Source organism: Zophobas morio, unplaced genomic scaffold, assembly GCF_036711695.1.
Source record: "Zophobas morio isolate AGI-343-1 ecotype UQ-CSIRO unplaced genomic scaffold, CSIRO_AGI_Zmor_V1 ptg000021l, whole genome shotgun sequence".
Classification (NCBI taxonomy): domain Eukaryota; kingdom Metazoa; phylum Arthropoda; class Insecta; order Coleoptera; family Tenebrionidae; genus Zophobas; species Zophobas morio.
This window is the reverse complement of record NW_026972126.1, coordinates 19,306,765-19,322,054: the sequence shown is the minus strand read 5'-3', so window position 1 is coordinate 19,322,054 and position 15,290 is coordinate 19,306,765. Positions and strand designations below refer to the sequence as shown.

The 15,290-nt window shown below is 29.5% G+C and overlaps 1 protein-coding gene across 1 annotated transcript; it reads right to left on the bottom strand.

Annotated features, from left to right (window-relative positions):
* Positions 1 to 207: 207 nt before the first annotated feature.
* On the bottom strand, positions 208 to 1,552 carry LOC135131752 (odorant receptor 43a-like). The gene is made up of 6 exons (XM_064059601.1): positions 1,337 to 1,552; positions 809 to 1,290; positions 662 to 763; positions 511 to 613; positions 305 to 463; positions 208 to 249 (listed from the first exon to the last, which is right to left on the bottom strand). The coding sequence occupies exons 1-6, from the start codon at positions 1,550 to 1,552 to the stop codon at positions 208 to 210; spliced, it is 1,104 nt and encodes a 367-aa protein (XP_063915671.1).
* Between the last annotated feature and the right edge of the window lie 13,738 nt (positions 1,553 to 15,290).

Here is a 15,290-nt window from a genome sequence, read left to right as displayed (position 1 = left end):
AACTTAACAATTGTGGAACTAGATGAATGCGTCGTATCCAAAGAGAAATAAAGTATCCCTCTATTAACACGTCTGGCGCGTTGGCTATTATTTTTAAAATAAAATTAACGCTAGCGGGCGTTCCGTGAAAGCGATGAGTGATTTTATTTTTTAATAAAGTACGTACATTGCGATTTTTAAAATAATTAGTGGTGGTTATTCTCGCTTTTATCCCAACAGGGTACAAATCGAAAATGAAGTTCGCGGAATCTGGAATACAAAAAATTATACAATTATATTGAACAAATAATTTAAAAGTTCTCACCTGTAAGAAAACATTTCTGTTAACCGTCATTAAACCACCCCCAGACATCTGCACCGGTTTTTGGGCCTTCATCAACCAGAATAGAACAAACTTACGAATTTTCAAATTTGGCGAATTGTACCAATCGAGGCAGTAAATCTCATTGGCAAGTTTTTCCGCCTAGAAAAAAAACTATAGCTCCATTGCTACAGATTTTCGGTTCTAACCTCAATTTCGACATTACTAGCCGGGAGAAATGATATCGAACCCTGAAAAAGCACAGTCATGAGGTACATAATGCACCTCATTACTTGTGTTACATCAGCAGGCCTAAAACCTAGTTTTAAACCTACAACTAGCCACAAACTAATGACTTACGTATTGCTCAAAATGTAAAACTGCATCGTAGTTCCAATGATATTTATCAAAAATTGTAAAACGAAGTATATAGAGAAGACAGTGTTGAGATCTTCATGTACACTAAAAATGCGTTTAGAGTAAGTCGAGTCTAATTTTTAGACTTACTTTAGCAAAAATCTGTGGTAAACTGAGCACTGTTTCAATTTTTCAAAGCACTTTTCTTGGTTGCTTCCAATGTGTACATTTTGGAGTGTGTTGCTCAACACTTGTAACTGTATTTCAAGATCTGTGCAGACGAAGAGGAAGAAACCATCAGTCGGTGGTGAAATTAGTATCAATTCGATGAAAAATATACTTTGAAGGATGTACACAACGATGAAGAAGAATTTGTTGTCGGTGGGCATCCAGCACGAGCTCGGTAAAGATTTTTCTTCAATGAAGATAGGAGTGACAATCACTAGAGTCACAGCGACACAACACATCAACCAGAATAGTTTTAGTCTAGTGAAAACCTGATTTTTCTTCATATTTAGTCGCGAACTGAAGTCTCCACCAAGATAATCATAACTCCAGAAAAGCGACCTCTCATTGATAATTTTTTCAATTTTTGACGAATATAGAATTAGTATTAATTTACGGATGAGCATCTGAAACCATCAGTTAGTGTAAATTTTGGACACTACTTCACAATACTTGTCCGAAGCTAGCCACGGATTCAAAAACCTCCACTACTCCGAACACATCTTGGCTTTTGTATTTCAAGTTTATTACCACCATCCCACATAAAGCTAACAATAGAGGGAATAAAACATACTTCGAAATAATTTTTAGAGGGAAAGGTGAGCTTCTCTTTAGCCCCACGGCGTTGTAAACTTTGACAATAACATCGAAGTAATTCTGGTCGGTCATCGTGGGCTAAATTGTGCCATTAGAGCGCAAATCTTGATCTTATATTACCTTGGTTTTTATTAATGCATGTGATCAATAGCGCACCGTGGTCATGGATTTGTTAAATTACAGCACGGTTCGCAATTATTTTTTTACGGAAATTTTATTCGTGGTATTAGTGGAGCACAATTTTAATTTTAGATGAGGGACGTCTTGGAATAATTTTTCTTTGTGCAAAGGGTGCAATTTGTGCATGTAGGGGTGCATGTTCTCATTTCAGGAAGGGTTTTTACGGGTGATACATATTTAAAATGTCGTTCAAAGGGTCAAGGGTGTGTGAAAATATTAAACCTTTGTGATTACTAAAATCTCTAGTATCTTTAGCATTTCTAAAATTAAGTATTCCAAGGATCTTCAAGAATTTTAGAATCAAGAGGTTCTAAAGTATCTTTGTAGTTCTCGAAAAAGGTCGAGATTGTCACATTTTTGCATTTATATTTTATGACGCAGAATTATTAGTATAATATAATTAGCCCCGCCCACCCACCTATTCTCCATTTCAGTGATTATTATATCTGGTCTGAATGAAAAATGGATCTTATACTGAGCAGAAAAAAATCGTGAAAATGAGCTCAGCTCGAATGGGCGGGGCTAGTATTAGCTAAGATAAGTCTGATTTTGGCATATAAAGTTCCTCCTAAGAAAATAGAAGGCGGGTGGGCGGGGCTAGTACTAGCTAAGATAAGACTGATCTTGGCAAATGACATACCTTTCAAGAAAATAATGGGCGGGTCAGAGCAAATACCTACTAAGATAAAACTGACTTTGGCAAATGACATACTCTCTAAGAAAATCAAGGGTGGGTGGGTGGGGCTTGTTCTTGTTAAGATAAGGCTGAACAATATAAAGAGTAGTAACTAGAATGAAGAGAGTTGTATTATTTTTATTTTATCCGATTTTCAAAGTTTTCAGGCTGTTCAATATCATCAAAATTTTCTGGCCTTTCAGGATCGTCAGGTATTTCAGGATCTTCGTCAACTTCAGAATTTTTAAGCCCATTTGAGGCTTTAAAATATATAAGCTTCGACTTCTAGAAGATTTAATATCTTTGAAATTGTAAAAATCTCAGGAATCCTAAAAATCTCTGATACCTAGAACAATTAAAATATTCAGGATCTCTAGAATATGGGAAATTTTGCAAGACCTTCTTTAGACTCTCTAAGGTTCCTAGATTACTGTGATTTCTAGAATCTCTAGTGTCTTTAGCATTTCTAAAATTAAGTATTCCAAGGATCTTCAAGAATTTTAGAATCAAAAGAATTTAAAGTATCTTTGTAGTTCTCGAAAAACGTCGAGATTGTCACATTTTTGCATTTATATTTTATGATGCAGAATTATTACTATAAAATAATTAACCCCGCCCACCCACCTATTCTCCATTTCAGTGATTCATTATATCTGGTCTGAATGAAAAGTGGATCTTATACTGAGCAAATATAAAATCGTTAAAATGAGCTCAGTTCGAGTGGGCGGGGTTAGTATTAGCTAAGATAAGTCTGATTTTAGCATTTAATATACCTCCTAAGAAAATAGAGGGCGGGTGGGCGGGGCTAGTATTACCTAAGATAAGACTGATCTTGGCAAATGACATACCCTCTAAGAAAATAATGGGCGGGTGGGGGCAAATGTTTACTAACATAAAACTGACTTTGGCAAATGACATACTCTCTAAGAAAATAAAGGGTGGGTGGGTGGGGCTTGTTCTTGTTAAGATAAGGCTGAACCATGTAAAGAGTAGTAACTAGAATGAAGAGAGTTGTATTATTTTTATTTTATCCGATTTTCAAAGTCTTCAGGCTTCTCAATATTTTCAAAATTTTCTGGATTTTCAGGATCGTCAGGTATTTCAGGATCTTCGTCAACTTCAGAATTTGTAAGCCCATTTGAGGCATTAGAATATATAAGCTATGACTTCTAGAAGACTTAATATCTTTGAAATTGTAAAAATCTCAGGAATCCTAAAAATCTCTGATACCTAGAACAATTAAAATATTTAGGATCTCTAGTATATGGGAAACTTTGCAACACCTTCCTTAGAATCTCTAAGATTCCTAGATTAATGTGATTTCTAGAATCTCTAATGTCTTTAGCATTTCTAAAATTAAGTATTCTAAGGATCTTCAAGAATTTTAGAATCAAGAGGATCTAAATTATCTTTGTAGTTCTCGAAAAACTTCGAGATTGTCACATTTTTGCATTTATATTTTATGACGCAGAATTATTACTATAATATAATTAACCCCGCCCACCCACCTATTCTCTATTTCAGTGATTCATTATATCTGGTCTGAATGAAAAGTGGATCTTATACTGAGCAGAAATAAAATCGTTAAAATGAGCTCAGCTCGCGTGGGTGGGGCTAGTATTAGCTAAGATAAGTCTGATTTTGGCATATAAAATACTTCCTAAAAAAATAGAGGGCGGGTGGGCGGGGCTAGTACTAGCTAAGATAAGACTGATCTTGGCAAATGACATACCCTGTAAGGAAATAATGGGCGGGTGGGGGCAAATACTTACTAAGTTAAAACTGACTTTGGCAAATGACATACTCTCTAAGAAAATAAAGGGTGGGTGGGTGGGGCTTGTTCTTTTTAATATAAGGCTGAACAATATGAAGAGTAGTAACTAGAATGAAGAGAGTTGTATTATTTTTATTTTATCCGATTTTCAAAGTTTTCAGGCTTCTCAATATCTTCAAAATTTTATGGACTTTCAGGATCGTCAGATATTTCGGGATCTTCGTCAACTTCAGAATTTTTAAGCCCATTTGAGGCATTACAATATATAAGCTATGACTTCTAGAAGACTTAGTATCTTTGAAATTGTAAAAATCTCAGGAATCGTAAAAATCTCTGATACCTAGAACAATTAAAATATTTAGGATCTCTAGTATATGGGAAACTTTGCAACACCTTCCTTAGAATCTCTAAGATTCCTAGATTAATGTGATTTCTAGAATCTCTAATGTCTTTAGCATTTCTAAAATTAAGTATTCTAAGGATTTTCAAGAATTTTAGAATCAAGAGGATCTAAAGTATGTTTGTAGTTCTCGAAAAACTTCGAGATTGTCACATTTTTGCATTTATATTTTATGACGCAGAATTATTACTATAATATAATTAACCCCGCCCACCCACCTATTCTCCATTTCAGTGATTCATTATATCTGGTCTGAATGAAAAGTGGATCTTATACTGAGCAGAGATAAAATCGTTAAAATGAGCTCAGCTCGAGTGGGCGGGGCTAGTATTAGCTAAGATAAGTCTGATTTTGGCATATAAAATTCCTCCTAAGAAAATAGAGGGAGGGTGGGTGGGGTGAGTACTAGTTAAGATAAGACTGATCTTGGCAAATGACATACCTTTCAAGAAAATAATGGGCGGGTCAGAGCAAATACCTACTAAGATAAAACTGACTTTGGCAAATGACATACTCTCTAAGAAAATCAAGGGTGGGTGGGTGGGGCTTGTTCTTGTTAAGATAAGGCTGAACAATATAAAGAGTAGTAACTAGAATGAAGAGAGTTGTATTATTTTTATTTTATCCGATTTTCAAAGTTTTCAGGTTTTTCAATATTATCAAAATTTTCTGGCCTTTCAGGATCGTCAGGTATTTCAGGATCTTCGTCAACTTCAGAATTTTTAAGCCCATTTGAGGCATTAAAATATATAAGCTTCGACTTCTAGAAGACTTAATATCTTTGAAATTGTAAAAATCTCAGGAATCCTAAAAATCTCTGATACCTAGAACAATTAAAATATTGAGGATCTCTAGTATATGAGAAATTTTGCAAAACCTTCCTTAGAATCTCTAAGATTCCTAGATTAATGTGATTTCTAGAATCTCTAGTGTCTTTAGCATTTCTAAAGTTAAGTATTCCAAGGATCTTCAAGAATTTTAGAATCAAGAGGATCTAAAGTATCTTTGTGGTTCTCGAAAATCTTCGAGATTGCCACATTTATATTTTATGAAGCAGAATTTTTACTATAATATAATTAATCCCGCCCACCCACCTATTCTCCATTTCAGTGATTATTATATTTGGTCTGAATGAAAAGTGGATCTTATACTGAGCAGAAATAAAATCGTTAAAATGAGCTCATCTCGAGTGGGCGGGGCTAGTATTAGCTAAGATAAGTCTGATTTTGGCATATAAAATACCTCCTAAGAAAATAGACGCCGGGTGGACGGGGCTAGTACTAGCTAAGATCAGACTGATCTTGGCAAATGACATACCCTCTAAGAAAATAATGGGTGGGTGGGGGCAAATACTTACTAAGATAAAACTGACTTTGGCAAATGACATACTCTCTGGGTGGGGCTTGTTCTTGTTAAGATAAGGCTGAACAATATAAAGAGTAGTAACTTGAATGAAGGGAGTTGTATTATTTTTATCCAATAGCTCTTAATTTTTTAAACTCAGTTAGACTGTTGGAATGTTTAAATAATTTATGACACTTTAATAAGTGTACGTACATCTTAAGATTCAAAAGATTTCTAAGTTTCCAAGGGTTTAAAAGAGTTACAAAGTTTCCAAGCTTTCAAAGATTCTAAAAACAAGACACATTCTAAAGATCTTAAAGATTCCAAACACTAGAAATTGCAAATTGTAAATACACTAAAGATTCTAAATCAACTAAAGCTCTAAGGTTCCAAATAGAAGAAAGATTCAACAACATATTAAAAATTGTAAAGAACTTGGATCGTAGAAATTCTATAAATTCTAAAAAAATTCTAGTTATTCTAAGGTGTGAAAAATATGGACAAACTCCAATGACTCTGAGAACTTTGAGGATTCTACAAGGCTAAAGACTCTAAAGACTCTAAAGACTCCAAAACTGGAAATTTAAAAATTCTAAAGGTATTTCTGGGATTTCAAAAATTTCTGAAATTTCACGGATTCCAGTTATTCAAAAATTGGAAAGGTGTTAAAAATTCTAAAAATCTCAAAACTGTAGAGATACTGAAGTGTTTAGAAATGATGAAAATCTGAAAGTTCTAAAGATTATAGAAATTTCAGTGATTCTTAAGATTCTAGAGTTTCTAAGGATTCCAAAATTTCCGATGGTTTTGAAAGATTCAAGACTTTCTAAAGAACTTAAAAATTCCATACAACAGAAATTTCTAATTGTAAAGACATTAAAGATTTTAAATAAACTAAAGTTCTAATGTTCTAAATATTTATAACAAAAATCCAACAAAATCTTGAAAATTTTAAAGAATCTGGAGACATTAATGTTACTACTTCCTAGAAATTGTAAAAATTCTATACGTTATAAAACTTCTATAGTAATTCTGAAGTGTCCAAAATTTCTAAAAATAGGAAATACTTCCAAGGGCTCTCGATTCTAAAGACTAAAAATCCTAAATAACATAAAGGCTTCTAAAGATTTTATAGCTTCTGAAGAGGGTAACGTCTTTAAAGATCTAAAGATTCCAAGGATCCAAAAGTTAAAAAGATTTTTTAAATTCTGTTTCAAATATTTCAAAGATTCTAAAACTTTCAAACATAGTTTTGAAAGATTCAAGATTTTCTAAAGAACTTAAAAATTCCATACAACAGAAATTTCTAATTGTAAAGACATTAAACATTCTAAATAAACTAAAGTTCCAATGTTCTAAATATTTATAACAAAAATCCAACAAAATCTTGAAAATTTTAAAGAATCTGGAGGTACTAATGTTCCTACTTCCTAGAAATTGTAAAAATTCGATACTTTATAAAACTTCTATAGCAATTCTGAAGTGTCCAAAATTTCTAAAAATAGGAAATACTTCCAAGGACTCTCGATTCTAAAGACTAAAAATCCTAAATAACATGAAGGCTTCTAAAGATTTTATAGCTTCTGGAGAGGGTAACGACTTTAAAGATCTAAAGATTCCAAGGATCCAAAAGTTAAAAAGATTTCTAAAATTCTGTTTCAAATATTTCAAAGATTCTAAAACTTTCAAAGATAGTTTTGAAAGATTCAAGACTTTCTAAAGAACTTAAAAATTCCATACAACAGAAATTTCTAACTGTAAAGGCATTAAAGATTCTAAATAAACTAAAGTTCTAATGTTCTAAATATTTATAACAAAAATCCAACAAAATCTTGAAAATTTAAAAGAATCTGGAGGTACTAATGTTCCTACTTCCTAGAAATTGTAAAAATTCTATACTTCATAAAACTTCTATAGTAATTCTGAAGTGTCCAAAATTTCTAAAAGTAGGAAATATTTCCAAGGACTCTCGATTCTAAAGACTAAAAATCCTAAATATATAACATAAAGGTTTCTAAAGATTTTATAGCTTCTGAAGAGGAAAACGACTTTCAATGATCTAAAGATTCCAAGGATCTAAAAGTTAAAATGATTTTTAAAATTTTGTTTCAAATATTTCAAAGATTCTAAAATTTTCAAAGATAGTTTTGAAAGATTCAAGACTTTTTAAAGAACTTAAAAATTCCATACAACAGAAATTTCTAATTGTAAAGACATTAAAGTTTCTAAATAAGCTAAAGTTTTAATGTTCTAAATGTTTATAACAAAAATCCAACAAAATCTTGAAAATTTTAAAGAATCTGGAGGTACTAATGTTCCTACTTCCTAGATATTGTAAAAATTCTATACTTTATAAAACTTCTATAGTAATTCTGAAGTGTCTAAAATTTCTAAAAATAGGAAATACTTCCAAGGACTTTCGATTCTAAAGACTAAAAATCCTAAATAACATAAAGGCTTCTAAAGATTTTAAAGCTTCTGAAGAGGGTAACGACTTTAAAGATCTAAAGATTCTAAGGATCCAAAAGTTAAAAAGATTTTTAAAATTCTGTTGCAAATATTTCAAAGATTCTAAAACTTTCAAAGTTAGTTTTGAAAGATTCAAGACTTTCTAAAGATCTTAAAAATTCCATGCAACAGAAATTTCTAACTGTAAAGACATTAAAGATTCTAAACAAACTAAAGTTCTAATGTTCTAAATATTAATAACAAAAATCCAACAAAATCTTGAAAATTTTAAAGAATCTGGAGGTACAAATTTTCCTACTTCCTATAAATTATAAAAATTCTATACTTTATAAAACTTCTATAGTAATTCTGAAGTATCCAAAATTTCTAAAAATAGGAAATATTTCTAAGGACTCTCGATTCTAAAGAATAAAAATCGTAAATAACATAAAGGCTTCTAAAGATTTTATAGCTGCTGAAGAGGGTAACGACTTTAAAGATCTAAAGATTTCAAGGATCCAAAAGTTAAAGAGATTTTTAAAATTCTGTTTCAAATATTTCAAAGGCTCTAAAACTTTCAAAGATAGTTTTGAAAGATTCAAAACTTTCTAAAGAACTTAAAAATTCCATACAACAGAAATTTCTAACTGTAAAGACATTAAACATTCTAAATAAACTAAAGATCTAATGTTCTAAATATTTATAACAAAAATCCAACAAAATCTTGAAAATTTTAAAGAACCTGGAGGTAGTAATGTTCCTACTTCCTAGAAATTGTAAAAATTCTATACTTTATAAAACTTCTATAGTAATTCTGAAGTGTCCAAAATTTCTAAAATAGGAAATCCTTGCAAGGACTCTCGATTCTAAAGACTAAAAATCCGAAATAACATGAAGGCTTCTAAAGATTTTATAGCTTCTGAAGAGGGTAACGACTTTAAAGATCTAAAGATTCCAAGGATCCAAAAGTTAAAAATATTTTTAAAATTCTGTTTCAAATATTTCAAAGATTCTAAAACTTTCAAAGATAGTTTTGAAAGATTCAAGACTTTCTAAAGAACTTAAAAATTCCATCAACAGAAATTTCTAACTGTAAAGACATTAAACATTCTAAATAAACTAAAGTTCTAATGTTCTAAATATTTATAACAAAAATCCAACAAAATCTAGAAAATTTTAAAGAATCTGGAGGTACTAATGTTCCTACTTCCTGGAAATTGTAAAAATTCTATACTTTATAAAATTTCTATAGCAATTCTGAACTGTCCAAAATTTCTGAAAGTAGGAAATACTTCCAAGAACTCTCGATTCTAAAGAGTAAAAATCGTAAATAACATAAAGGCTTCTAAAGATTTTATAGCTTCTGAAGAGGGTAACGACTTGAAAGATCTAAAGATTCCAAGGATCCAAAAGTTAAAAAGATTTTTAAAATTCTGTTTCAAATATTTCAAAGATTCTAAAACTTTCAAAGATAGTTTTGAAAGATTCAAGACTTTCTAAAGAACTTAAAAATTCCACAAAACAGAAATTTCTAACTGTAAAGACATTAAAGATTTTAAATAAACTAAAGTTCTAATGTTCTAAATATTTATAACAAAAATCCAACAAAATCTTGAAAATTTTAAAGAATCTGGAGACATTAATGTTACTACTTCCTAGAAATTGTAAAAATTCTATACTTTATAAAACTTCTATAGTAATTCTGAAGTGTCCAAAATTTCTAAAAATAGGAAATATTTCCAAGGACTCTCGATTCTAAAGACTAAAAATCCTAAGTAACATAAAGGCTTCTAAAGATTTTATAGCTTCTGAAGAGGGTAACTACTTTAAAGATGTTAAAGATTCCAAGGATCCAAAAGTTAAAAAGATTTTTAAAATTCTGTTGCAAATATTTCAAAGATTCTAAAAGTTTCAAAGATAGTTTTGAAAGATTCAAGACTTTCTAAAGAACTTAAAAATTCCATAAAACAGAAATTTCTAACTATAAAGCCATTCAAGATTCTAAATAAACTAAAGTTCTAATGTTCTAAATATTTATAACAAAAATTCAACAAAATCTTGAAAATTTTAACGAATCTGGAGGTACTAATGTTCCTACTTCCTAGAAATTGTAAAAATTCTATACTTTATAAAAAATCTATAGTAATTCTGAAGTGTCCAAAATTTCTAAAAATAGGAAATACTTCCAAGGACTCTCGATTCTAAAGACTAAAAATCCTAAATAACATAAAGGCTTCTAAAGATTTTATAGCTTCTGAAGAGGGTAACGACTTGAAAGATCTAAACATTCCAAGAATCCAAAAGTTGAAAAGATTTTTAAAATTCTGTTTCAAATATTTCAAAGATTCTAAAACTTTCAAAGATAGTTTTGAAAGATTCAAGACTTTCTAAAGAACTTAAAAATTCCATACAACAGAAATTTCTAACTATAAAGACATTAAAGATTCTAAATAAACCAAAGTTCTAATGTTCTAAGTATTTATAACAAAAATCCAACAAAATCTTGAAAATTTTAAAGAATCTGGAGGTACTAATATTCCTATTTCCTAGAAATTGTAAAAATTCTATACTTTATAAAACTTCTATAGTAATTCTGAAGTGTCCAAAATGTCTAAAAATAGGAAATACTTCCAAGGACTCTCGATTCTAAAGACTAAAAATTCTAAATAACGTAAAGGCTTCTAAAGATTTTATAGCTTCTGAAGAGGATAACGACTTTAAAGATCTAAAAATTCTAAGGATTCAAAAGTTAAAAAGATTTTTAAAATTCTGTTCCAAATATTTCAAAGATTCTAATACTTTCAAAGATAGTTTTGAAAGTTTCAAGACTTTCTAAAGAACTTAAAAATTCCATACAACAGAAATTTCTAACTGTAAAGATATTAATGATTCTAAAAAAACTAAAGTTCTAATGTTCTAAATATTTATAACAAGAATCCAACAAAATCTTGAAAATTTTAAAGAATCTGGAGGTACTAATGTTCCTACTGCCTAGAAATTGTAAAAATTCTATACTTAATAAAACTTCTATAGTAATTCTGAAGTGTCCAAAATTTCTAAAAATAGGAAATCCTTCCAAGGACTCTCGATTCTAAAGACTAAAAATCCTAAATAACATGAAGGCTTCTAAAGATTTTATAGCTTCTGGAGAGGGTAACGACTTTAAAGATCTAAAGATTCCAAGGATCCAAAAGTTAAAAAGATTTTTAAAATTCTGTTTCAAATATTTCAAAGATTCTAAAACTTTCAAAGATAATTTTGAAAGATTCAAGACTTTCTGAAGAACTTAAAAATTCCATAAAACAGAAATTTGTAACTGTAAAGACATTAAAGATTCTAAATATACTAAAGTTCTAATGTTCTAAATATTTATAACAAAAATCCAACAAAATCTTGAACATTTTAAAAAATCTGGAGGTACTAATGTTCCTACTTCCTAGAAATTGTAAAAATTCTATACTTTATAAAACTTCTATAGTAACTCTGAAGTGCCAAAATTACTAAAAATAGGAAATACTTCCAAGGACTCTCGATTCTAAAGACTAAAAATCCTAAATAACATAAAGGCTTCTAAAGATTTTATAGCTTCTGAAGAGGGTAACGACTTTAAAGATCTAAAGATTCCAAGGATCCAAAAGTTAAAAAGATTTTTTAAATTCTGTTTCAAATATTTCAAAGATTCTAAAACTTTCAAAGATAGTTTTGAAAGATTCAAAACTTTCTAAAGAACTTAAAAATTCCACACACCAGAAATTTCTAACTGTAAAGACATTAAAGATTCTAAATAAACTAAAGTTCCAATGTTCTAAATATTTATAACGAAAATCCAACAAAATCTTGAAAATGTTAAAGAATCTGGAGATACTAATGTTCCTACTTCCTAGAAATTGTAAAAATTCTATACTTTATAAAACTTCTATAGTAATTCTGAAGTGTCCAAAATTTCTAAAAATAGGAAATACTTCCAAGGACTCTCGATTCTAAAGACTAAAAATCCTAAACAACATAAAGGTTTCTAAAGATTTTATAGCTTCTGAAGACGGTAACGACTTTAAAGATCTAAAGATTCCAAGGATCCAAAAGTTAAAAAGATTTTTAAAATTCTGTTTCAAATATTTCAAAGATTCTAAAACTTTCAAAGATAGTTTTGAAAGATTCAAGACTTTCTAAAGAACTTAAAAATTCCATACAACAGAAATTTCTAACTGTAAAGACATTAAAGATTCTAAATAAACTAAAGTTCCAATGTTCTAAATATTTATAACAAAATTCCAACAAAATCTTGAAAATTTTAAAGAATCTGGAGGTACTAATGTTCCTACTTCCTAGAAATTGTAAAAATTCTATACTTTATAAAACTGCTATAGTAATTCTGAAGTGTCCAAAATTTCTAAAAATAGGAAATACTTCCAAGGACTCTCGATCCTAAAGACTAAAAATCCTAAATAACATAAAGGCTTCTAAAGATTTTATAGCTTCTGAAGAGGGTAACGACTTTAAAGACCTAAAGATTCCAAGGATCCAAAAGGTAAAAAATTTTTAAAATTCTGTTTCAAATATTTCAAAGATTCTAAAACTTTCAAAGAAAGTTTTGAAAGATTCAAGATTTTCAAAAGAACTTAAAAATTCCATACAATAGAAATTTCTAACTGTAAAAACATTAAAGATTTTAAATAAACTAAAGTTCTAATGTTCTAAATATTTATAACAAAAATCCAACAAAATCTTGAAAATTTTAAAGAATCTGTAGGTAGTAATGTTCCTACTTCCTAGAAATTGTAAAAATTCTATACTTTATAAAACTTCTATAGTAATTCTGAAGTATCCAAAATTTCTAGAAATAGAAAATACTTCCAAGGACTCTCGATTCTAAAGACTAAAAATTATAAATAAGATAACGACTTTAAAGATATAAATATTCCAAGGATCCAAAAGTTAAAAAGATTTTTAAAATTCTGTTTCAAATATTTCAAAGATTCTAAAACTTTCAAAGATAGTTTTGAAAGATTCAAGACATTTTAAAGAACTTAAAAATTCCACACATCAGAAATTTCTAATTGTAAAGACATTAAAGATTCTAAATAAACTAAAGTTCTAATGTTCTAAATATTTATAACAAAAAACCAACGAAATCTTGAAAATTTTAAAGAATCTGGAGGTACTAATGTTTCTACTTCCTAGAAATTGTAAAAATTCTATACTTTATAAAACTTCTATAGTAATTCTGAAGTGTCCAAAATTTCTAAAAATATTAAATACTTCCAAGGATTCTCGATTCTACAGACAAAAAATCCTAAATAACATAAAGGTTTCTAAAGATTTTATAGCTTCTGAAGAGGGTAACGACTTTAAAGATCTAAAGATTCCAAAAACCCAAAAGTTAAAAATATTTTTAAAATTCTGTTTCAAATATTTCAAAGATTCTAAAACTTTCAAAGATAGTTTTGAAAGATTCAAGACTTTCTAAAGAACTTAAAAATTCCATACAACAGAAATTTCTAATTATAAAGACATTAAAGATTTTAAATAAACTTAAGTTCTAATGTTCTAAATATTTATAACAAAAATCCAACAAAATCTTGAAAATTTTAAAGAATCTGGAGGTACTAATGTTCCTACTTCCTAGAAATTGTAAAAATTCTATACTTTATAAAACTTCTGTAGTAATTCTGAAGTTTCCAAATTTTCTAAAAATAGGAAATACTTCCAAGGACTCTTCTAAAGACTAAAAATCCTAAATAACATAAAGGCTTCTAAAGATTTTATAGCTTCTGAATAGGGTAACGACTTTAAAGATCTAAAGATTCCAAGGATCCAAAAGTTAAAAAGATTTTTAAAATTGTTTCAAATATTTCAAAGATTCTAGAACTTTCAAACATCACGTGAACTTTTAAAACGTCAAAGGCTATAAAGAAAACATAAATCCTAAAAATCTGAAAAATCGGACTGATTTGCAAATTTTCGAAATTTTAGAAATTTTGAAAATTTCGCAAATAAAAAAAATCAAAAAAATTTCAAAAATTGGTCGAAAGTTTCGACAGAGGTTCCCTCGCTCCTGTATTAATTTTTTGGGCCACCTTGTGTAAACAAGTCCAAAAAAATATGAACGGAATGATAAATCACAAGTATAGATTCATCATATTCTGGACATTTATGACAGGATTTATTCGGCAAAATTTTGGGCTGAATTCATCAATTTTTGAAGGAGATAAAATTTTGATTTTTTTCCCCAAAAATCTGGAAGTTTCGAGTAAGAAGTCAATTCTGAATCATAAACTACATGTTTACTAGAACACACCGACATAGTTAGTTTTAATTTGTAAATGTGTAGTCCAAATATGTATTACCTAAGTTATAAGTGTTGTAAGAAATGATTATATTTCTTCTAATAATATGCTTCAACAATAATTCAGAACTTTATCCGATTATAAAAGTCTTCTGGGAGTTACTTATTCACTGGCTTGTTCCTTCCAATAACTACATTTTCAAAAAACCATCAATCATTGTCACCGGAAAAAACACCAAATCATGTAAGTGAATCAAGTTGTAAGTCTCCAGATACGCACACTCACAATGTAATTTAACTAAAAAAATAAAAAAATAAATTTTGAAGCGAATATACTGACACAATTTAAACAGTATGTCGAGATGATAATTGTTAATTAGCCCCTAATTGTTTCCCAGCAGCTACCCTCTGTGTCACTTCCTCCCGTCCCCTAATATTTGTAAACCCCTGATTAACAGGTAATTAATTGATTCCGCCCCCCTTCTTGAGCAAACTTCCTCGACAGTGATTGATGAACGCCTCGTTATGTTAACAAGAAGTTATTTGTTCATGGTCTCGGAGATAAATATTCCAAATAAAGAAAAAATCGGATCGTTTCGTCTGAACGCCGCATTAAATTTCATTGTTCTCCCGTAATTAAACGTCACTCGCACTTTCCATAAAACTCCATTTCCCGACTTGAATCGATGGAGATAAGTGCTG